The sequence below is a fragment of the Barbus barbus genome (genome assembly GCF_936440315.1).
Source record: "Barbus barbus genome assembly, chromosome: 37".
Classification (NCBI taxonomy): Eukaryota; Metazoa; Chordata; class Actinopteri; order Cypriniformes; family Cyprinidae; genus Barbus; species Barbus barbus.
This window is the reverse complement of record NC_136715.1, coordinates 26,472,401-26,497,004: the sequence shown is the minus strand read 5'-3', so window position 1 is coordinate 26,497,004 and position 24,604 is coordinate 26,472,401. Positions and strand designations below refer to the sequence as shown.

Genomic DNA, 24,604 nt, shown 5'->3' with positions numbered 1-24,604 from the left:
AATAAGAAAGCAAACCTAAATCCTCTTCACTGTCACTTGCCTGGTTTGTTTTTGTGTGTTCATTTGAAAGCGGTCCAAAGCTGCAGTGAATGCAACCAGACTCGCTGTAGTTCATAGAGACTGAGATCGCTGAACTTCACTGGTCATGGACACCATCACATATATGAGTTCCTGACCTGATGAAGACCAATCTCTGCTTTGATTAGGGCAGGACTGCAGTGTGTGTCGTGATTTTACACTCAATATGAGAGAGGTCATATGGTTAGATTGGGTCCACGAAGAGCCTTAAACATCCGTGGAACATTTACATTACACAAAATGTTCTTTATAGCTTATTAAAATGTTATTAACGCTTAGAAAATAATGGTTCTTTGGGAAACCAAAAAGGGTTCTTCTATGGTATCGCTGTGCAAACATGCTTTTGGGAGTGATATTTTTACGAGTGTGTTGCTCGTGTTCATTTTCTCAGGTAGTTAGTGCTCTTGTTCATAACTCAGGCCTGCAGCGGCTTTACACCTTATCTTCCAGGTCTGGGAATTCTCTTACATTTCATGACAACATTTATTAGTGTTTGCCTGCAGCCAGTCGGTTCTCTAACATACAGCTGCAATCTTATTTGTTTATTTACTCACAAATGCTACCGCTGACAGAGAAAAAAGCACATGCGTAATGCTGGAGTGCTGATACTCCTGAGCGCTGCTTATGTGAGCAGAACTCACTTCCACAATGATGATGACGATGATGATGATGGTGATGATGGAGTGATGTGGGTGGCTGTTGCTACGTGGTTGCTATGCTGTTTTGTGCTTTGCTCTGCTGTTACTACACAGTTATGATTGGTTACCCGGGTACACTTTGTATTTGCTAAGGTGCTCTTAATGGTTTTCAGTGCATTGCTGTTTTCTGGGTGGGTGTATCCTCCTGCATAGAAATAGTGATACTTGCCTTAGCATAGTCCACTTATTTTGACACGAAGCAATGCTGGACTGTGTGACATAAAGAGAAACTGGCATCACTCCCCATTATTTTTGTTTTCCTCACGGTGTCAAGCCTACACAATCATTACACTATGGAAAACTCTTGACTGTTGGTTTTGCATCAAGGGATTGCTTCTGGTCCAAACAGCTTCTGTTTGATAAGTCACAGGTGTTTTGCTTTTCATGCTGCCAAAATTGAAATCAACCAAATGGTGGTATCAGCATGCTTCACTGGCACTGGACTTTCTTTGTTTCTCTTTGTTGCATTGTGTAAAACATTCCTGAATCAATGTTAAATTAATTTGTGCCTTGAGGATGCTGCAATCTATATTCTCTGCCATAATATTGTATTTCCTTTAGATGGCAGCATTGCACAATCAATCCTTGTTTCTGGTCTGCATCCAGCAAGGCGATGGACGCAGCTGCAGTGCAAACATCCCTTCTGACCCGTATATAGTGTGGGAACATTTTACACTGAGATTGTGTCAGCATGCTATTGCTTCACATTAAATGACAATATTGCATTATGTGCTGGAACATTATGCAAAAGCAAACACAGATTCTCAGAAAGATATGTCGAGCGTGTGCCCTTGGATTCAGTGTTGCTTTTTCAGCACAGTAATAAAGAGGGGTAAAGACACGGATCACATCAGATATTAGCTTTTCTTTTATCTATATTCTCTGGCCTGTTTTGCAATTGCTTCTCATCTTTACCCTGTTGTATGCTCAAAGCAAGCCATCAAATTGCTTTCTCTGTGACTGCTCATATAACACCCAAACACAAGCTCGAGCGAGTGAAAGGAGAGCATGAACGAGATGCAGAAATGTGCACACTTATCGAAAAGGAGTGCAAAATCCAACGATTGGAACTCTGCATCAAAACAGCAGCTGTTTGCATTTCTATCATTTCTCAGCAGCCAGCTCCGCAATTACGCAGTTTATTTGATTGTTTTTCCAGTCAGTATAGCAGCAGGCTTGTAAATGATATTGAATTGTATTTGCATAAACTGACTGAACAACACTACAAACATGCATGAAATGATTCACAAATACCTTTTTGTTGTTGTCTTTCAGGTCAAAGATATTTCGTGGGAAGAAAGTCCAAGGAGATTTTGATGTCAAAGTTGAGCAGGTAAAGCATCTATTATAGCTTTAGACCTGGGTGTTATTCTCAGCTTGATCACACAAACCATTTAAATATTGAGTTGGCGGCTTTCAAATTATTTGCTAACACCCAAAACAAGTCTATTAATTATTCAATTATAGTGCATACTGCATCCTTTGCAGGTTCGATGCAATACATTTCCAGTAAGTCATTTATTTGTCCAGAAGTGGAGCAGAATTCTGTGTGATACTGCACAATCAAGGCGATCAGAATGGATATGATGTGTAAAATGCGTACAGCCACGTGGAGAGGGATTTTGAAGCAATGAGATTTCACTGTGATGGAGCAGAAATATAAACCAACATCTTTTCCCTCTTTTTGATTACATGTTTAAACAGTGTGCCAACACTGTATCACTAGAGGCCGCTGTATTGTAGTAGTGAGACACTCAATGATGGTTTCATGAAGAGTATTTAACAACCACGGGAACTTTCCATTGAACACCAGGTTCTTTACAGTGGAAAAGGGTTCTTTATTGTTCTTCACACCAATAATATAATGCTTAGGAACTGATCACTGAAAAGTGCTTTGAGGAACCAAAAATGGTTCTTCTATGGTATCCCTATGAACACGGTACACGATTTAGATTTAGTTATTTTAAACATGGTTCCTGGTGTTAGGAAAGTAAAGTCGTGACGTATTGTCAAGTATGGTGACCCATACTCGAAATTGGTGCTCTGCGTTTAACCCATCCAAGTGCACACACACAGCAGTGAGTAGTGAACAAATGCACACACACACACACACACCGTGAACACACACCCGGAGCAGTGGGCAGCCATGCTGCGGCGCCCGGGGAGCAGTTGGGGGTTAGGTGTCTTGCTCAAGGGCACCTCAGTCGTCGTATTGAGGGTGGAGAGAGCGCTGTACATTCACCCCCCCACCTACAATCCCTGCCGGCCGGAGACTCGAACCCACAACCTTTGGATTACGAGTACGACTCTCTAACCATTAGGCCACGACTTCCCCGACTTAGGAAAGAGACAAGTCATATACTGTAGAATAGTAAAAATATTAGGAATATTTCACCCAAAAATTAAAATTGTCATCATTTATGTTTCACGAGTTCACCCTTACATCTAATCTGATAGCAAATAGTAAGCATATGTTGGCGTGCTGTCCTGAGGGAGGGCTCTGAGCCTGGAATATGGCCCGAACCCAGAGAACTCCCCCTATCCCTAATATGGGATAAAAATAGATCAGGGGTGAGGGGGGATGCCGGAAAACTGTCATTGGACAGAGGTAGGCAGGCTGCATATTTATACAGATTGTGCTCGTTAGGATAGTTAGCCAAACGAGTTGCACCTGCTCCAAATTAGTTGATTATCTGATCGTGCTCCTCCCGAACCTTGTTAATAAAACATCATGTTGTTCCAAATCTGTATGACTTTCTTTTTCCATCGAAAACAAAAGAAGATATTTTGAGATGGTGGGTGTGTGTGTGTGTGTGTGTGTGTGTGTACTGATATGTTATGAGGACCAAATGTCCCCACAGGATAGTAATATAGCCCTATGAGAATCTAGCCATAAAAATGTTTCTGTATAACGCTGAAGGTCACGGAATTTGCCAAAATTTGAATGGATATATCAAAAGTAGGTCAGTACACTTAAATTATGAACATTGATTGGTTATTGATATGGACTAGTGACTGAATATTAAGCAGCAAAAGACTATTTAAACATGAATCCTGCATGTGCTGCGTGTCTCTGTGTGAATGAATGGCGCAGACGCGTGGTTTCTTATACTACACACACACTCCAGTGTCTGCCACCTCAATATAGGACATAAACAGCATTTTACTTTTTCTTTTGAGAAAAACTATTATTTTGAACAGGGAACTATTACATATGAACAGGGAAACGTAAAAGTATTCTCAACAACCTGTCAAAATAAAAGTTTGGTTTAACTTGAAGAAACTGTGACAGAAATGTATTATTTTATATAATGATAGTACTATTACTACTACTAAAATTATTATTAAAACATTATTTGTAAGGAATATTTCCCAGAAAAAAATAAAAACACAACACAGTATTCCTGTAAAAAAAAAAAAAGTTTGAGAAACAAATAAAAATAAATAGTAATTCTTGTTAAACTTTTCATAAATTGCTGTTAAATTTAGTAAGGTTCTTTATATCAATTAATATGACATTTTTTGATTAATAAAATGTAATCATTAAAACAGAGGAAAACGGGGAAAAAACAAAACCAAAAAAAAAGAATCCAGAGAATTAAAATGGAGAAAATGGAATTTGGGAAAAAATAAAACATATTTCATAGGGACACTGGTTTTAACAGTAAATTTTGACTTTGTGGAGACATTTTTTTGGGCCACTGTGAGAAAACAAGCTTATAAATCATACAGAATGAAGTGTTTTTAAAATCTAAAAATGCAGAAAGTTTTCTATGAGGGGTAGGTTTAGGTGTAGGGTTAGGGTAAGGGGATATACATTTTTTTTTGTACAGCATAAAAACAGTTATGCCTATGGAATGAACCCATAATTATAAAAAAATACCTTTTGGGGCAAAAATCTTCATTCTCCATTGATGGTCATTCCAAAATATTTGTGTAGGGGAAGTCGTGGCCTAATGGTTAGAGAGTCGTACTCGTAATCCAAAGGTTGTGGGTTCGAGTCTCGGGCCGGCAGGGATTGTAGGTGGGGGGAGTGAATGTCCAGCGCTCTCTCCACCCTCAATACCACGACTGAGGCACCGAACCCCCAACTGCTCCCTGGGCGCCGCAGCATAAATGGCTGCCCACTGCTCCGGGGGTGTGTTCACGGTGTGTGTGTGTTCACTGCTGTGTGTGTGTGTGTGTGTGCTCACTGCTCTGTGTGTGTACGGTGTGTGTGTTCACTGCTGTGTGTCTGCTCCCGTGTTCACTGTTGTGTGTGTGTACGGTGTGTGTGTTCACTGCTGTGTGTCTGCTCCCGTGTTCACTGTTGTGTGTGTGTACGGTGTGTGTGTGTTCACTGCTGTGTGTGTGTACGGTGTGTGTGTTCACTGCTGTGTGTCTGCTCCCGTGTTCACTGCTGTGTGTGTGTACGGTGTGTGTGTTCACTGCTGTGTGTGTGTACGGTGTGTGTGTGTACGGTGTGGGTGTTCACTGCTGTGTGTGTGTACGGTGTGTGTGTTCACTGCTCTGTGTGTGTACGGTGTGTGTGTTCACTGCTGTGTGTCTGCTCCCGTGTTCACTGTTGTGTGTGTGTACGGTGTGTGTGTTCACTGCTGTGTGTCTGCTCCCGTGTTCACTGTTGTGTGTGTGTACGGTGTGTGTGTGTTCACTGCTGTGTGTGTGTACGGTGTGTGTGTTCACTGCTGTGTGTCTGCTCCCGTGTTCACTGCTGTGTGTGTGTACGGTGTGTGTGTTCACTGCTGTGTGTGTGTACGGTGTGTGTGTGTACGGTGTGGGTGTTCACTGCTGTGTGTGTGTACGGTGTGTGTGTTCACTGCTGTGTGTCTGCTCCCGTGTTCACTGTTGTGTGTGTGTACGGTGTGTGTGTTCACTGCTGTGTGTCTGCTCCCGTGTTCACTGTTGTGTGTGTGTACGGTGTGTGTGTGTTCACTGCTGTGTGTGTGTACGGTGTGTGTGTTCACTGCTGTGTGTCTGCTCCCGTGTTCACTGCTGTGTGTGTGTACGGTGTGTGTGTTCACTGCTGTGTGTGTGTGTGTGTGTGTGTGTGTTCACTGCTGTGTGTGTGTGTGTGTGTTCTCTGCTGTGTGTGTGTTCTCTGCTGTGTGTGTGTGTGTGTTCACTGCTATGTGTGTGCACGTTGGATGGGTTAAATGCAGAGCACGAATTCCGAGTATGGGTCACCATACTTGGCAGTATGTCACTTCACTTCATTCTGGCAAAATAAATTTGCAGCAAGCAACATATAGACTGCCAATATTTCAGTATTTTATACCAGATGTTTGCCAGTAACAATTTTTGTTAAGCTTTTAAAAGCATCCAGTTGATTTTAAGTCTGTCTTTTACATCACAGCTCAATATGTGATGGTGAAATGTTAGAGACTGAAATAGTTTAGACTTTGAATCCCATATTTATGGGGGTCCTGTGCCTAAGCAACACTCTGTTACGGTAGAAAACTTATGTTTCAGTGACTGCACCATTCAGAAATGGTCACCACGTCCTTATAAGTCTAGGCTGACCATTGTCTTTATAGCCATGCAATCCTTTAAAATAGCATTTAGTTACAAAAGAAAAATACTCCCAGGTCATTTTCTGACACATGGCATCATTGAAATTTTAGACCGAACGCTGCTAATTGGAAGCCAATGCTATTGATCTGAATTGTGCCAATACTTGTGATTTTCTGCATGTCCTTTAACCAGAGAAAAGGCCAAGAGTAATAGTAGAAATTAGCTATTGATCAAGATGTTGTTGATAATAGAGCTGCGGTTGGAGTTCATTAGCAGTTCACTGGTCACTTCTGCTTGCGAACACACCTCTGACTTTTGGCTTACTGTCTGCTTTATTCCAGCAAATCATATACTTATCACTGCCTGTATGTGACTGTGAGCGTCATCCTGTCTCCTGTGAACTTGTTTGGTCTTGTACAAATGTCAGCAGTCAATGTGAGCATGGCTGAAATTCCATAACTAAATTGCACAATTTATTCCGAACAAATCATTATGAAAGTAACATTTATTTAGGTGCTTTCAGCCCTTCGGAATGTGTCTTCTGCCAAACGCTCAATAAAGCAAACCACTGTGACTAGGAAAGCCTGCAACAATATAACTGGATATTATTTTACCAATGAATGACCATTCTGCAATAATTAAGCATGAAAAATATGAGACAGCTTCCCATAGACAGTTTTATTGTGTCTGCGTTTAAACCTCAAATTTTACTGCTCACATTGCATAACAGATGAATGTTAACAAGCCCACAATGATGAGAAGGAAGGGAACAGTTACTGGACACGATTCACACCTACTGGTGCTTATTTAAATGACTAATGTGATCACACGGCCATTACTCTGCCTGCTGAATAATGCAATACACAATCAGCAAATCAAGGTGGTGCTACATTCATTTACTGGAGAAAATATAGAGTTAAACTGTGCATGTCACTTTTTTGTTCGTTTCAGTTTTTCTCTCCGAAGACTAGTTTAGTTTGCAAAAAGTAAACATTCTCCGACTTGTCCACAACTATTAGAGTTAAAGGAACAGTTTAGATAAAAAAAAGATAAAGGCACAGGTTGTGCAAGTTATGTGGAAATGATGCCAAATGTTGAATTACTGTTTGATTGTGCAATGGATTATGACATTAGAGATCTGCCTCAAACAGGATCATTTCAGATAAATGCTGTCAACGCCTTAGATGATGCAGTCAAATAAATATCCGTGGGAACGGAGTTATTCAATTTCTGTACAGTTGTTCAATTGTAATGAATAATAATGAAAACTATGATATTCTTCAGAAGGATCTTCAGGAATGCACACAGACAGGAGCTCCTGTTATCTTTTATCTGTTATCTTGTTTGGTATAATAATAGTATTAATCTAACTTTTTTATTAGTGGATTTCTTTAAAAAAATATATATATAATTCATATTTTAAAGTTAAGTTTTAATTTCAACAGATAATAATATGTTTTGAAGACAATTTACAGTACATGCTATTTGCTTATCTTGATAAAAAATGTTTATTAAAAAAAATAATAATAATCAGAAGAGTCAATGACTCTAAAAGGGAAATTTTGAAGAGGCAACACAAACAGGTAGCCTATTAAAGTAGATAAAAAAATATATATTTCAAGTTTGACTGAGTACACAGAAATTGTAAACGCTGAATATGCATATAGAATTTCAGATCCTTACAGAGGTATTACAACAGCCGATGTAACATATTTAGGTAACACTTTATTTTGATGGTCCACTTCATGCATTTGCCATAGATGTCAACTACTAGTCATGAGATTACTAGTAGACTGTCTGCTAGATATGTCTTCTAGCCCTAAAGTAACAGTCTGCTAATGCTCTAATGAGATTTAAGCCCCATTCAGACGGTAATTGTTTCTCATGGGGATGTAAGAGATTTTCAACATTTACAGGAGTCAGATGGTGATTTTATTGCTGCCTGAATAAAAATCCCTGGCCGAATTATCTACTGTTTTTGACAAACACCAAGGTTGTGTGATAATTTAACTGCCGCCCAAATCCACATCTCTGAGTTTACAAGAAATCAATTTAAGATTCACTGTTTAAATCCTTTTTGACCACTGCCGAACACTGTACGGTAGCTGTTGCACTTCACTGTAATTTGCATGCATGCATATTTATTACTGTAAAAAATGAAATGATTGGAAGTATTTACAAGTTATTAACAATATTTCATAACTGCTCCACCACAGTGAGCGGGAACTGTTAATAATAACAAAAAGAAGAAAGAGAAGAAAAGCACACAAACATTTGAAATAGTTCATTATTATGGCAGCAACAAGTGTGCAATACAATTTGAAAATATTTATTATATAGGCCTACAATTACATACACAAAAATATAAACCAAGCTGCTTTATGTTTACCTTATGTAAATCAGAGGTTGCATTAACTTATTTCTGCTAATCTGCACATTTTAATGACATCCATCATTTTGAGAGAAAGTGCAAGATAGAAAACCATTTCAATATAGCGTGACTATTTTCCTATTTTTAAACAGATGTAAATAATCAGATCATAAGAAAGATTTTATTAGGTTAAGATTAATTTATTTTATTATTCCAAGGTTATGACATTTTATTTACAGCAGACAATCATGTAACTGGATAGGTGATCCGCACGTTCCCGGGTTTGGAGGATCACAGAACTCGCTTTTAGACTGTGAATAAATCGGCATCTGAATCCATGAGTTTTATTCCTGAGGTGCCATGTAAATGTATTTTTACAGACATCCACCTGAGAAACTATTAGTTCTTTAGTTGACAGGGAGTTGCAAAGTCACTTATAGTCAATAGAATAGGTTTGTGGCGGTATGTCAGTATCACGGTATATCATGGTATTAAAACTGATGGTTCTCATATAATGTACATTTGCTTATTGAAAAAAAAGCAGTTGGGCAGAGAACATCACCTGTGCATGCACATCTCTTCCCCCTCGACTCCCAGTCAGTCTCAACCTTCTCCACACGTGTATATGATGTAGAAAATGTAAGAGAGAAGTTAGGCTGATACAGGTAACTATCCCAAAAATGGTTGTTCCTTCTAAATTTAAAGGCCAGATTTACTAACAGCTGTCTTTTGGCGTTAAGATAGTACTGTCAGGAACTAATGAAGCTTACTAAAAGTTACTAAAGAAGCGCAGTGAAGAATTAGCGCTGAAAAGGTGTGGACAGTTATTTTTGCGCCTGACCTTATTGAATATGCATTTATAGGAGTTTCCCTCTCAGACACAAAATTTGTAGGAGGAGAGTATTAAAATGAATCACGCAACTCGATTTACTAACGTTTGCATTTGTCAAATTACTGGTATTTGCATCATTATTTAACGCCCAAAAAAGCATGTCTTAAAGCAGGCGGTAATTTGTGCTGCTCTTGGTAGATTGTGCTGGTCATTATGGAAATGATCTGCTGCTTCTGTGTTCTTCTGTGTTCATTGTCAGTAAATCACCCGCAGATTTTTCTCCTCCCATCGGAGCATTTATGGAATTGCGCTCTCATGCTAATTTGCCCTGCTTAGTAAATCTGGCCTTATGTATTTCCATGTCGATTCTTAAATGCAAAATCAATCTGTTTTCAGTTAACTACAATTTTTATAGCACCTTCCATCCAAAAATCACAATACGTTTTGTGTTTACTGCTGAAACAGATGCTCAGCTTTTGAATTCTCTTCATTTTACCACACAATCTAAACATTAAATGCCATTTTGGCACTCTTTTGATGTGGCATGATGGATCGATGTATCTGCCTGTATAACTGAAGCAGAAACTATTCATCTCTTCCAGTTTACTACAAGTTACAGAGCAAAATAAAGATGAATGAACATCAGAAGGTATGTGGACTATCAAAATAATGTGTATTTATTTGTATATTTCTTTTTGTTTCAGGCCGAGTTCTCGGAGATCAACCTTGTGGCTCATGCTAATGGTACATGCAGTGTGGACATGCAAGTGATCAGAAATGGAACAAAAGTAGTTCGGTAAGTTTAACATCAATAATCTTTAGAAAATACAGCAGTGAGGCCAATATGAGTCCATCATATTCATGTATCTGTCTTTTTTTCTGCAGCTTTCAGCATTTATTCATCAGTCTGTATGTTTCCATCCACCTATTTTTATGAGCATTTTGGGATATCGCATAAAAAAAAAAAAAAAAACACTGGATGGAAACATCAATATGCGCATAAATTCTAAAAATGCGCATATAAAAACTTATGCACTCAACTAAGTAGGATACATTTCTTATCCAATAAGAAACATGCACATAAACTGTGATGGACGGGATGGAATAACTTTACTAACCAGCGGACGTATCTTGTTGCAAAGCATTTGAAAATGCCAGTTTTGTCGTTCTAAAATGCTTCAGCAAAGTGTTGCATTGTAACTAACTCCCAGAACTGTGTTCCCAAACAGCACAGACTCCAAAAATAAGATAACATGACCGCGTTTCGTCTGCACGATCTGAAGCTCGTAATTTATTTAATACTAAAATTATCATATACAGTGCCTTCTCCTACTGCAGCAGTTTACATTTTTCTTCGTGATATTTAAAGTAATTCTCTTAAACTCACTGTACTGTAGTTTGTTGGTATAGTTCTGCAAGACTAATGCTCATTACATTTAGTAGAAATTTAGATAAAACATGTTGGTGGGGTGTGATGTATTGAAGGCTGATTTAGGTATATTAAATGTTATTTAATTTGATGTTATCAAATAAAGTACATTTTTAAATTAACTAACACACCGTTCTGACAGCAACTTGTGGCATTAATTGTTTTTCAGGTAAATAGACCAAAAATAAGCTTGTTATACTTTTTAAATACTTGTTAAAAAAATATTGGGTTACACTTTATTTCGATAGTCCACTTTAGATATTCTACTAACTATAAGTAACTTTGTAACTACATGTCTACTAACTCTTGGTAGGGTAGGTATAAGGTTAGTAGAATAAGTTGACATATACTTGCAATGTTTCTGATAGTCAGTATGTTGTATGTTGTGGACCCATTAAAATAAAGTGTTAGAAGATATTAAGCAGACAGTCTACTAATACTCTAATGACTGCTAGTTGACATGTAGTTGCAAAGTTACTTACTGTTAGTAGAATGTCTAAAGTGGACTATCGAAATAAAGTGTTACCAAATATTGTTACAGGTAACTTAAAAGTCCACATAGCTGAACTGTGTTTCATAGTTCAAGTGTTTAAACAGGTTATAAAATTAAGTTTTAAACTAATGTGATTGAATTGCTGTCATGATGACCACAAAATGTGGTTCAACAAAAAGACAGGAAGCCAAAATGCCATTTACCATAAGCACAGCTATGCCACTGTGGGTGTGCAGACTGAGAAATGCCAGTTTACTCATACAGGTGGGTTTACATGAGTATGTCAGAGTGGATTTTCCCATTACCTGTGAATCCTAATGAGAGAGAGTGTGTGTGTGTGTGTGTGTGTGTGTGCATGTTTATGTGGTTTATGAGGACACAAATGTGTATAATGACATGGGTATGACAGAGGTATTACAATATGAAGGTGGTTTATGAGGACACTGCCTATGTCCCCGTAATTCAAAAGGCTTAAAAAACATACTAAATGGTGTTTTTTTGAAAATCTAAAAATGCACAAAGTCTCCTGTGAGGGCTAAGTTTAGGTGTAGGGTTGGTGCAGGGCAATATCACACACAGTTTGTTCAGTATAAAAACCATTACGCCTATGGAGAGTCCCCATAAACCACAAAAACCAACATGTGTGTGTGTGTGTGTGTGTGTCACTTGCATAACACGTGAAACATGCTGTTTTTCTTTTTTTTTCTTCTTTTACATTTCCCACTACTATTCTCTTTTATACCTATTGTTGTTATTCTGGACAAAACTTAGGTGTGTGACTTGTCCCACCCCAATTGTCATAAATTTTGAACCAAATTTGACATTGGACATTTTAACATTGGAACCAAATTTGTGAGATCATGTCTCTGTATCAGAAAGTCTTAGAGGTATGGGGTGGGCTCATTTGATTTAGCCTATCAAGCAGTAGTTAAATAACAACCTCATAGCCACATCCTAGCAACCAGTTACAGCACCCCTAGCAACAATCCCATAGACATCCACTGAAAAATGATGAAAGGACCATCTCTGGATACGAACATCAGTGGGGAGAGAGGAGGACTCTTTTGGCTCAGAATGGCCAGTAGTCTTTAAATGTTTCCCTGGCAACTGCCTAACAATGCCCTAGCAATTATTTAAAGAACCCTAGAAACCATATAGCAAAATAAGCCATATTTTAGCACCAGTACAGCAGGAGCATAGGGTTGGGTTCTTCTGATTCAGACTGGCAAGTCTTGAAATATCACCATATAAACTATATAGCCACACTCTAGCATCTGTATAGCAAAATAAATACACCATAGCTCAGCTCCACAACATCATATGGACATGATGGTGGCTGGTTCTTTTCTGTCACACACCAAACGTTTTACGGATATATGTATATTTAGTTTCTAATGTACATCATAGCATGATATGAAGGACATGCTTTCTTCATGTGGAAATCCCAGTACAGTGAAAGACTTTAAGTTCATCTAAACACTGTTGAACCTTCATACATACACATATAGAAGTGTCTCAAATTACTCTCTCGCTAACCTTTCTGTCTCATCCATTTCGCTCCCTCTCCTCGTTTGGCTTATTTTCTTCCAAACTCCCAAAACATTATTTTGTAACTAAACTTTATATACAGATGATTCTGTCAACTAGAACAAACAAAAAAAATCAAAAATGGCATTGAGTAATGTCAATTGCAAATATGAACAAATCTGACATTCCCTTTGGTGAATGAACGATCTGAAACTACAGAATGGTTTTGCTAGATTTCAGCTCTGACTAATTTATATTTTATATTTATATTTATTAATAATCACAGAGTATCACACATGTACTAAATAGACTTTGTTTTTCATGGTGTTGCTAATGAGGAAAATAAAGTCCAGTTTCTTTACAGTTCCAGTTTGTGATAATAGATAATAATCAAATAGTGATCATCTCTGATTCACTGTAGAAATGTTGCTTTAATAAATAAAAAAGTAAATAAAAATGAAAAAGAATAAAAAAGTGAAAGAGTACATAGGGCCCAGAACTTGACAAAACCCTCAATGACACTGACCAAGCAAATAAATACAGTAAACATCAAGGTTAAAAACGACAAATCATTTCCAGGTTTTTGCCACATGCTCCATTTCTCCCGCTCTCTATCCCTTACAAATGCACACACATACAGTTCCACAGACACACAGCTGTGCAGAAACGTGTTGTCAGCACTGCTCTAGTGATATTTCAGAAAAATAATTTAGCTACTTCAAGCTATGAACATTTCTCACTAGCGAGGTAATAACGGTGCTGTTGTTGAAGCAGATAAACTTATCTGCTATGGCTATTAGTAGAGTATTAGTAGTATTACTGCCAAACACTTTTGAGAGACGCACAGACTCACAGAGGAAATTCATACACGCTTCTGTCTCTAATAACTCCATTATTAACTCCATTAGTCTTCTATCAATGGCTCAAGCCTTCATTGCTAGGTCTGAAGTTTTGGAATTAACAGCAGAGGCATCGGATTGAGATGCATTCGGTGAATGCTCCCTGCCTCTGAATGCATTGTGTTGCCGTCTTGAGCAACAGTATATGTTTTCACCTTTTGTAATAGTTATGCATGAGTCCCTCAATTGTCCTCTGTGTTAAAAGACGGATTTCAAAATCATACAATCAATGTTGGAAAGGGTTCAAATATGCAGAATATGCTGGAAAACCAAAGAATTTGCAGGAGCTGGAGGATTTTTCTGAAGAACAGCAGGCTGTTGAACTGCTCAGGACCAACAAGGGACTCATAAACAAAACAAAAAATTGTTGTGGCTCATCCATGAAACCATACACGGTATTATGAGAATGTAATCTTAAATAGATTACTCAGGACAGTACTAAATAAAAAAAATAACATGCAATTTTCATGATCCTTCTTATTTTGTTAAACTGATTAACATTTTCCATATTCTGCAATGGATGTGTAAACTTATGATCACAACTGTACATAAACACTACTCAATTGGAATGTTATACAGATAATAGACTGACACTTTTGCTCTGTTCTCGATTTATGTTATTCTTGACACAGGTCCTTCAAGCCTGACTTCGTCTTGGTGCGACAGCATGCTTATAGCATGGCACAGAATGAAGACTTCCGCAATTTAATCATCGGTTTGCATTATGCCGGGATCCCCAGCGTCAACTCGCTGGAGTCCATTTATAACCTGTGTGACAAGCCATGGGCTGTGAGTACATGTTGTTTTGTACCGTGTGTTTTTCTTTTATTTTTTAATGCGTAATAATGTATAATTGTGAGTTCAGATCAGACCACATTGTGGCATAGACACTGCTACATGACACTTTCAGTGCTTTCAATATTTTCATCCAGACTGACTCTCTGTTTTCTTCCAGTTTGCTCAACTGATCAGCATCTACAAGAGACTGGGAGCAGATAAATTCCCTCTTGTTGATCAGACGTTCTACTCAAACTACAGGGACATGGTAAGTACAAAACAACCTTGTTTTTCATTAATTTCACTCGATTTGAATCCATTTTTGTTATGGTAAGCTATATATAAATATGGCAAGCTATTGATTTTGATAAAGAACAAAATATGTCACACGTTAGTTATTTGTATACTATATGAGTTTAAACACTATATGGTACAGCAAATAAAATGTATTATATACTTTGATTAGTAGTACTGAAAATTAATGTCCTGATGATAAAAAAAACAAAAAAAACCAAAAAAAAAACACTGCTGCTGCTAACATACCCTCTTGTGAAAAACCTGTGTGCCTAATAGTAGTGACTGTGCACTTGTAGTGTACTTCAAATATTAAAGGTGCATTAAAATAGAACTGTAATTGCAGATAATATAATATTAAATAAATTCCACTTAAGTGTACTTAAAAAGAGGCACTACCATGGCTATGTTTCCTAACACACTTAATTACACTTTTAAAATGCATTTTGTAAACATTTCCAAATTAAAGTTTTTAATTTAAAAGTACATTTTTAATAATCATAAACCATTTAATAATCATTCATTTTAATAATTTAATATTTATTGTGCTTAAAAATGTACAGGACATGTAAACTATCTGATTATAATTTTAATTGTAGTGTGTTATTTGATATTCCATTTAAAGTTAATACACATCAAGCACAATGTGTTGTATTTAAATACATGACATGCTTTCAAGTAATGACATTAACTTATATTTAAAAATTAAATTATTACAAAGTGCGCTAAAGTGCAGTACTTTTCATAAGGTTTGGTTCTGCTGTGCTGCTTTGGATGAAACATCTGCTTATTTACATTTCGCCCCCTCTATGCAGCGTATACACACTGTTTCAATAGAATGCCTCTGTAATGCAGTTTTACAATCATTATCAGCTTTCTGCATTGTGCAAACAATGTTTCTGTGGTTTCTAGTGAAGTAGTCTGATGTGGTTGTGGTTCTGTGGAATGAACCTTAAACGTTGCTGTTTGTTATTGCAGTTTTTTGTTTTTTTAAACTGTCCTTTTTTAACTCAATGTTCATCAGAATAGAAAAGCGAAAAAATACCAGATGAATGCTTTTGACACTAAGAACATCCATATTTATATAAACATGCTTAATTTCCCATTAAATACACACAGATGCTTTGGCATGCAAAAAAGTTTAATGGTTGATTGCATATCTCCATGAAAACAGTGTTTTGTATGTATTATCTGACTACATTGCTTCATTAAAACTTTAAAATCCATTCAAAATGTTCTAAGCATTCTGGAGAATAAAAGGGCAAAAATGCACACCTGGCTGAATGGCTGATGCTCTTGTTCTTCAGGACATAATTTTTAGGAGCTTTTGTAGTTACTTAACAGGAATTCTTTGCCAACTGCACAAGCCGCAATGGGCTTGCAGGCACATAGACCGAAAAGCATCTTCAAGACAGGATGAATCCATTTTTGCCATTTCATCTGCCATTTTTTCTGAAGCATCTTGATCAAACAGGACGCTCCAGTACAGGGCAAGATCTGTAGCGATCACAGTTTGAGAGATGACTGAACTAATGTCTGTATACTTATAACACAACAACAACTGTTTTACTACTTTAAAAACTACAATAAATCAATGATAACAGTCAGAGGCCAGTACAAGGGCTGCAAGTATAAATTACAAAGCCTCATTTTTTAAACACCTTTATAAAAGATTCTGAAAATGATTTGAGCCAGGGTTTGAGTATATGTTTGACAACATTAAAATTTAGCTGGGCGAAAATGAAAGCCCCTGGATGTCCTCACTTATTGAACCATCTGTTGAGATTCATTATTGTTTTTAGGTTTTAAGGTCCTGGATATTATCAGTCTTTTTGGCGCCGGTTCCACCGCAGCTTTTAAGCTTCCTGGTCACTATATCACCCCTTATACATGGTGGAAACTGTACGTCCTGAAGTGGAAGCTATTCAGTTCATGGTGCGGAGACCGCCAGCTCGAGCCAGTCAACTGCCTGCAGAACTGGTACAGTTCTGGAGCTCCTGCAGGCCATTTTCTCTGCAGGGTTGACCCACTTAACCCTAAAAGTTTACATGGCGGCCATTACGGCTTACTCCGCCCCCTTTGGTGGCCAGTCAGTGGCTAGACACCCCTTAGTTACACGTTTTATCTGCGGTGCGCTGAGGCCACCAGTACGATCTCGTGTCACCCCATGAGATTTGGCTGTGGTGTTAGAGGCTCTCTGTAAGGCTCCCTTCGAGCCCATTGAAGAGATCTGAGCAACATCTCATTATTAACTTTCTTCAAAATATCTTCCTCTGTGTTTGGCAGAACAAAGAAATTCATACAGGTTTGGAATTACTTGAGGGTGAGTAAACGATAACAGAATTTTCATTTTTGGGTCAACTATCCCTTTAAGACTGCCTTCCTTCTGGCTATTTCCTCTCTCAATAAAGTTGGGGATCTACAGCCCCTCTCAGTGGCCTCTGCTTATCTCCACTTTGCGCCCGGCATGGCCAAAGCATTTCTCTACCCCTGAGCGGGGCATGTCCCTAAAGTTCCCTCTGTTATACCACAGTCCATCGTGCTGCAGGCCTTCTGTTCTCCTCCCTTCGGGGAGCCCGACCAGCAGAAGCTTAACTGTATGTGTTCAGTGTGAGCACTGGGCACGTACATCCACAGAGCTGCCCTGTGGAGAAGGACGGACCAACTGCTTGTGTGCTATGGTCCCCCTTGGTTCCTGCTACGAAGCAGACCCTCAGTTGGTGGATAGTTGATGCCTTTTCCATTGCTTATGAGTCCTTTGGTCTCCCCTCGCCTCTGGGGGTCAAGGCTCACTCTACTAGAAGTGTGGTGGCCTCCAAGGCCTTCTTGGCAGGTGTGTCCATGCAGTACATCTGCAACGCTGCGGGATGGGTCCACGCCCCTAAAATTCATGAGGTTCTATGGCCTTGATATGCGAGCCACACCCGACTCTGTTTTGATCATAGTACATACACTAGGCAGGGATTTGTCAGTCTGGCGGTGAGGGTATCTCGTTCCCATAGCGTTTTCGACACAGTTCGAGTTCCTGAAGGGGAACGTCTCAGGTTACGCATGTAACCATGTTTCCCGAGGGGAACAAGATGCTGCGTCTCAGTGCCATACTTCTGGCATCCCTGTAATCACTTGCTTCACTCCTAGAAGCTGACGCCGGTTCCACCGTATGTGCTTTTAAGCTTCCTGGTCGCTATATCACCCCGCCCGTGATGTCTCGGCCTTTCATTGGACTGATTACAAATGTGATTCAGAGCGTGGTCATGCTGAAGGTGTTCCCATAGTGTTTTCGGCGCACAGTCTCGTTCCCCTCGGGAAACCATGGTTACATGCGTAACCTGAGACATTTATCACTGAATCATTCATTCAATTGATTTGTTTGAATGGCTGATTCATTCAGGAACTAGTGACTGTCTTTATGAATGGGTAGTTTAATCATTAACTCAGAGTCATTTAAAAATGCACATTCATTCATAAACAGAACATTGCTGTGTTTGCTTGGAGATGTGCAGCGGCTCAGCTGTGACTTTGAAACAATTTTTGTTGATGAAATAGAGCAAAGCAGGGATTATTGTTATAGTCAGACAATGCAAGTCACTTAACTTCTTGTTTATTGAACTGTCGTTTTAAATCAATATCACATTTGCAAACTCCCTTCTTTAAAATATTTCACTCACCTTTCATCGCGATCTCACAAAGTTCCATTATAATCAAGGAAGCTGTCTACACTGCACAATTATCTTTTATTTGCATTGTGTCTTTATTATAATGAGAGGATTCATGAGTATGCATCAGGTGTTTTGAGCAGTGAGTGGATTAATGTTGCGTTCAAGGAATCAATAGATATGGCTGCGATACATTACTCAATGCTGCAAAAACATTTTGGAACCTTTGAAGCTCTCGAGTGCAAATACAAATATGCTGATCAGGTTAGTCGCACTGGTGCTCCTAAATATTTTTCATATTCGCATGTAGTAGTTTTCAGTCGCAAATGCAACTAAAATGGTTGCACTGTAGAGCCCTGGGGGGATGGGTTGCAATCGCAAAATGACGATTGGTTGTGGGGCTCTGGGCCCTATGCACTCTGTCACTCTTTTCCCCCCAACTAGCAACACAAAATGAATACCTGTAGCTACTGATGATATATTATGAAGTCAAGTCAATATTATTTGTATAGCACTTTTAACAATGCAAATTGTGTCAAAGCAGCTTTACATCTGCTTGATATAAAGCTGGGTGGCTTTATATCAACTTTACAGTATTTAGACGGGGAAATAGTTTGTCGAAATAGTGTCATTCTCCTCTGGCCAGACAAAATCAGCAGTTTAAATCTAGGCTAAAGCAGAATCAGATTGTGCAAAGGACTCATCTGGTTCCTGTGGTCTTGTCCCAATGGCCGTCTTGGAGATGGGGTCTTCACTGGGGATCAGTCTCTGGGGCTCATCTAGGTGTCCTGGCTGTAGAGGTCATCTCTAGGTGCTGATGCACCATCTGATCTGGATACGGACTGGATCTGGGTGGCTATGGTGACCTCAGAATAAGAAAGAAACAGACTAATATTAGCGTAGATGCCATTCTTCTAAGAATGTAACAAGTACATCGGGTGTTTTGGGAAGTGTTCCTGGTTCCGGTTGACCTAATTAATGCAGTTTAACAATCTTTTAACGGATTTGAATTATAGAAATATGATAGTGTATTATGTGTAAACCAGTTTAAAGAGATGGGTCTTTAATCTAGCTTCCCGAACAGTGTTAGGTAGATTGTTCCAGAGTTGAGAAGTGAAACCACCAGCCTGCACCGGAACAAACACATTCTTCTTATCAGGTAATTCTGTCAACTGAGTTTCAACTGTATGGTTTGGAATAGACAAAAGTTGATCAGCATGACGCTTCCTTTCCTCAGTAGCGCCTACATCCACGTTATAATGGTGCTTTTCCACTGCATGGTACGACTCGGCTCGGTTCAGAATGACACGGCACAGCTCAGTTCGGCTCGGTTTGCGTTTCCACTGCAGTTTAGTACCACTTTTAGAGTGGGCGGGATTATTCACATGTCGTTATAGTTGCGCCGCCTCTACTGCCGTGACTCCTGAAAAACGTTTTAAATCCGCGTCGCTCCATCAAGCTTTCACTGGATCCACTCCTCGGCTATCAAAGAGAGGGACGTCTGTTCTTCCTCAACAGACAACGAAACAGCTATTTTTGGTTGTTAAAAAAGGTGCGCCCATTCAAAACAGTTGGGTTCGATCCTTCACTGGCTGTGCTGATTTAAATCTAGCAGGTCTGTTATGTCTCGTGCTGCAAGTTCAGTGACGCAGGCAGAGACGATTCTCTCCGGCCAATCAGTGATCAGCAGAGTTTACACGTCACGTTTTGGTAACGGTACGGCTCGCTTGGAACCTCGGCCGAGGTGGTACTACATTTACATTTATGCATTTAGCAGACGCTTTTATCCAAAGCGACTTACATTGCATTCAAGTTACAGTTTTTACATTCTATCAGCTCGTCTAAAAAAATTACCAGGTACCAGGTAGAGGTCTGCACGGGCTTTAAACTGAAGCCCGAACCCGGCCCGTACCCGCGATCATTTAACCCGACCCGACCCGACAAATACATTTACATGTTAAGCCCGAACCCGACCCGAACCCGAGGTCCACTCTATTTCTCACAGCAAATAAATACCATTTTTGCAATATGTTATATTTTCTCACGGCAAATAAATAATGTCGTCTCTCAGTTGTTGAATTTCGCGCAGACGTTGCCACAACGTAAATGTGTTTGCTCAGTCAGATCTCATGAAAGTGCGAATACCACGAATTGTATCTGTAGTGCTTATGATACGCAGTTTTCGTGTGCATATGATACGCACTTTATGGGGTGTAATAGGCACGCACTCCGCACCCCTAATCCTAACCAAGGGGTTTACAGTACGTAGCATATGCATGCAAAAAAAAATTTTGGTGTATAAATGGCACTAGAAATTAATTTGTGGTATAGATACGCACTTTCATGAGATCGTGTTTCATAATCTGCTACTGGGCCGGCCCTCTGTCAAATTTTAAAACCCAGTGTAGCCCTTGAGCCAAAAAGTTTGCCCACCCCTGGGCTACACAGACCACAGACACACAGGTAGAGCCTGTGTGTCTGTGTAGCAGATGCACATTGCACATCTGCGCACGCAACTTTCTCTCTCGCGCGTGCCGGTCACCACAACACAGCAAGCAGGCAAAGCACACGGCACGCAAACTATATATAGCCCATTTAGTTTTTCTTAGTTACAAACCCGAACCCGACCCGAACCCGACGCTGTTCAATAAACATTAACCCGAACCCGACCCGAAACCCGCACATTTTTCGGGACCCGTCGGGCTCGGGTCGGGTAGCAGACTTCTAGTACCAGTTACTGTACCCAGGCGCCGCAGCATAAATGGCTGCCCACAGCTCAGCTCCGGGTGTGTGTTCACAGTGTGTGTGTGTTCACTGCTGTGTGTGTGTGTGTGTGTGTGTTCATTGCTGTGTGTGTGCACGTTGGATGGGTTAAATGCAGAGCACGAATTCAGAGTATGGGTCACCATACTCGGCAGTATGTCACCTCACTTTGTGTTAACATATTGAATTATTGCAGGTTTGCATCATATTCTGAGTTTGCATTTCACTGTTTTAATTCATTTTGATGAATGCTAAATCTGTTTTTGCGAGTGAGATGAATTAATGCACATTCACATTTAGTCTAGAACAACAGTAACATCGTGCTCACACAGCACACACAACAACTCTGTACTTCCGATTTCTCCCAACATGGGGACAGGGGAGCTGTCAGTCAATAACTGGGAAAACAAAGTAACTGGCGTTACTTTTTTGAAAAAGTAACTCAGATATTTTCTTGTAAATTAAAAAGTAATGCATTACTAGTTACTTGAAAAAAGTAATCTGATTACGTAATTTGCGTTACTTATAATGCATCACCCCCAACACTGGTTGCAACTGAACTGTTCCAGGATATGGTTTACACAGAAACTACCAAACACACACAAAAAAAATGCTTAATGTTGAAAAAAAATAACCATGATTTTTTTAAGAGTAGGCTACATGTGCACACTACACAAGTAACTGATGCATGCTGGTAATCACTTAAATTGGTCTACAATGTGATTGCGCGAATGCTCCCTTAACTTATCGGTCACGTCGCTGTGTTCTGGGACCTCGCAATTTACAAATTAAGCACTGCTATATGCGGAGCTCAGATGCAAAAGCTTCTAAGTGCTGTCTGAATTTTCTTCTAAAATGAGCATTTTTATCAGGCTCCTATATTAAAGTTGTTTTACTTTAATTGCATAGAAAAAGACCTATACATTGACTAAACCAGGATTAGGTCATAGTTCAATTAGGACATTTAAGTATTTTTTATAAACGTGCCTTAGAAAAAACATTACTGGTGTACATTGAGACAAAATAAAGGCACTGATATATTTTAAGATCAGTCAGAGTAAGTTTCAGTTGAAACAGCTCCGACTTGCATTTTAGTCTGTAAAACCAGGGGGATGTTTTATAAATATTCAAAATGTCATTACACACCTTGACAGAAAATATAATTAATGATTAATGCGATTTAATATAAAATTATGAAGCATTTATAGGTCCAAACACCATTTTTGTTCATGTCCCACAACTCTGGTCACAATGCTGAAATACGTAAAAGATAATTGAATTGCAATGACATTATTTCAAATGGAACTGTTTAACAGACATTTTTAATTTACAGAATCTTAATTATTTTTGTATTATTTACTGATCATTTAAGCTTTTTTCAATGCGCCTGTCCCACAATTTCGAGCCCTTACCGCAACCATGAAAAAAGGCTTTTATTATGGCATTTTATCAAAGACAAACAAGTCTAGTTTCTATTGAAACTAGTGATGGGCCATACCACTTATTTTATTTTCGATCTGATACCGATATTTTTAAGCCCAGTATCGTCGATATCGATACCGATACCTTGACTAAACTGATCTTTTAAATTAGTAAAAAAATATAATCAGTAATTATACTCAATATTAGATGGGTTTTTTAACATTTCATAGGCTTTTTTTGTTTTTGTTTTTTGTTTACACTCAGAAATAAAATAAATTGTATTTCAGCCCTTTACTGGGGCAGTAACCTCAAAGGTTCACCTACCCTAAAAGGGAGCATATTAGTACCATACAAGTATGCATGCTTTAAGGGTAGATAACAAATGTGCACCTTTGAGGGTACCTCATGAAAAATAAACATTGTGTTCCATAAGTGCTAAAATTATTTTTATGATAAATTTGTGGTTACTGCAGTTTTACTACAAATACTGTGGTAAACTGTGGTTACTGTAATTATTATTTGACATTTATTTATTGAAGAGGAATAACCCCTTGAGATGAACCATCTCGTTTTCGAAGGGGTCCTCAAGTCCAAATACAAAAATTGACATTGACCTTACAGCGGCAGTCAAATATAGCAAAAACATACACAAATGAAACAGAAATATATTTCCATTATTTACAATAATGGTAAATGCAGAAATATATAATACATAACTCATACAAACAAGACATTCACTCATACAAAACTCTCCAAAGGTTGCACAAACTTCCCTCAACAGAATAAACACATGTAATATGCACCAAAACACACATCTAGACACCAGTAAACACATATGCACACAGAGCGATAGTACAGTAGTGACCACCAATAATGCCAGCACAGAAAGAAGAAAAAAAAATAAAAAGAATTTAAAAAAATTATTAAATTAAAAATATATATATATAAAAAAAATAAAAAAAATAATTAAAAACAATTACATGTATTCTGAAGATATTGAGCTATGAAACAATGAAAAGGAAGTCAAAGAGCGAATAGAAATTGGAAGATTGTTCCACTCATACGGTGCTTTATATTGAAATGCATATCTTCCTACTTTATTGATTTGAGGAATAAAAAAATAGATTTGGTTATTGTGACGCAAGTTATAAAATTAGTTAAATGGAATTAGATATTGTTTTAAATAGGAAGGATAGTCCATATAAATACATTTAAAAATAAATTGTAACCAATGAAAACGCCTTCTATGTGGTAGGGTCAGCCAGGACAATTGATGGTACATTTCACAGTGGTGTGTTCTGTAGGGGCAGCGAAGAATAAATCTACATAGGCTATTGTAAACAGTATTGAGAGACTGAAGGCAAGAAACCATAGTATTTTGGTATAAATGTCGGCATAATCCAAGATAGGCAATAGAAGTTGAGAAACAATTCTTTTTCTCACAGGAAAATTAAAACAATTAATTGATTGGTATAAAATTCTAAGTGAGCAGTTGAGCTTATTAGTTGTATTATGTACAGGAGTACTAAAAGAAAAATCAGAATCAAGCCAAAGGCCAAGATACTTGACCTGCCTAGTAGGTTTAATAGGAGTTTGATCAAGAAATTTAATTTTTAGTAAATTTTCAGATGAAGGATTCGGCTTCTTTTGAAAAAGCATTAAATATGATTTTGATTTATTAAGTAGAAGCTTATTAGACAATAGCCACCGCTGGACTGAATCAAAACCCTTTTGTAATGTAGTGCTGATGTCATAAATATTAGGTTTGGAACAATAAATGACCGTGTCATCAGCATAAAGTTGGATATTGCAATCAGTGCAGCTACATGGTAAATCATTAATAAATATCGAAAA

The 24,604-nt window shown here is 38.4% G+C and overlaps 1 protein-coding gene across 1 annotated transcript in view; it reads left to right on the top strand.

Moving 5' to 3' along the window:
• Positions 1–24,604, top strand: part of syn2b (synapsin IIb) — a 121,907-nt gene that overhangs the window by 37,189 nt on the left and 60,114 nt on the right. The window contains exons 2-5 of the mRNA XM_079395789.1: positions 2,052–2,109; positions 10,195–10,286; positions 14,471–14,627; positions 14,794–14,883. Of these exons, the coding sequence (XP_079251915.1) occupies positions 2,052–2,109; positions 10,195–10,286; positions 14,471–14,627; positions 14,794–14,883 (397 nt within the window). The remainder of the gene's footprint in view (positions 1–2,051; positions 2,110–10,194; positions 10,287–14,470; positions 14,628–14,793; positions 14,884–24,604) is intronic.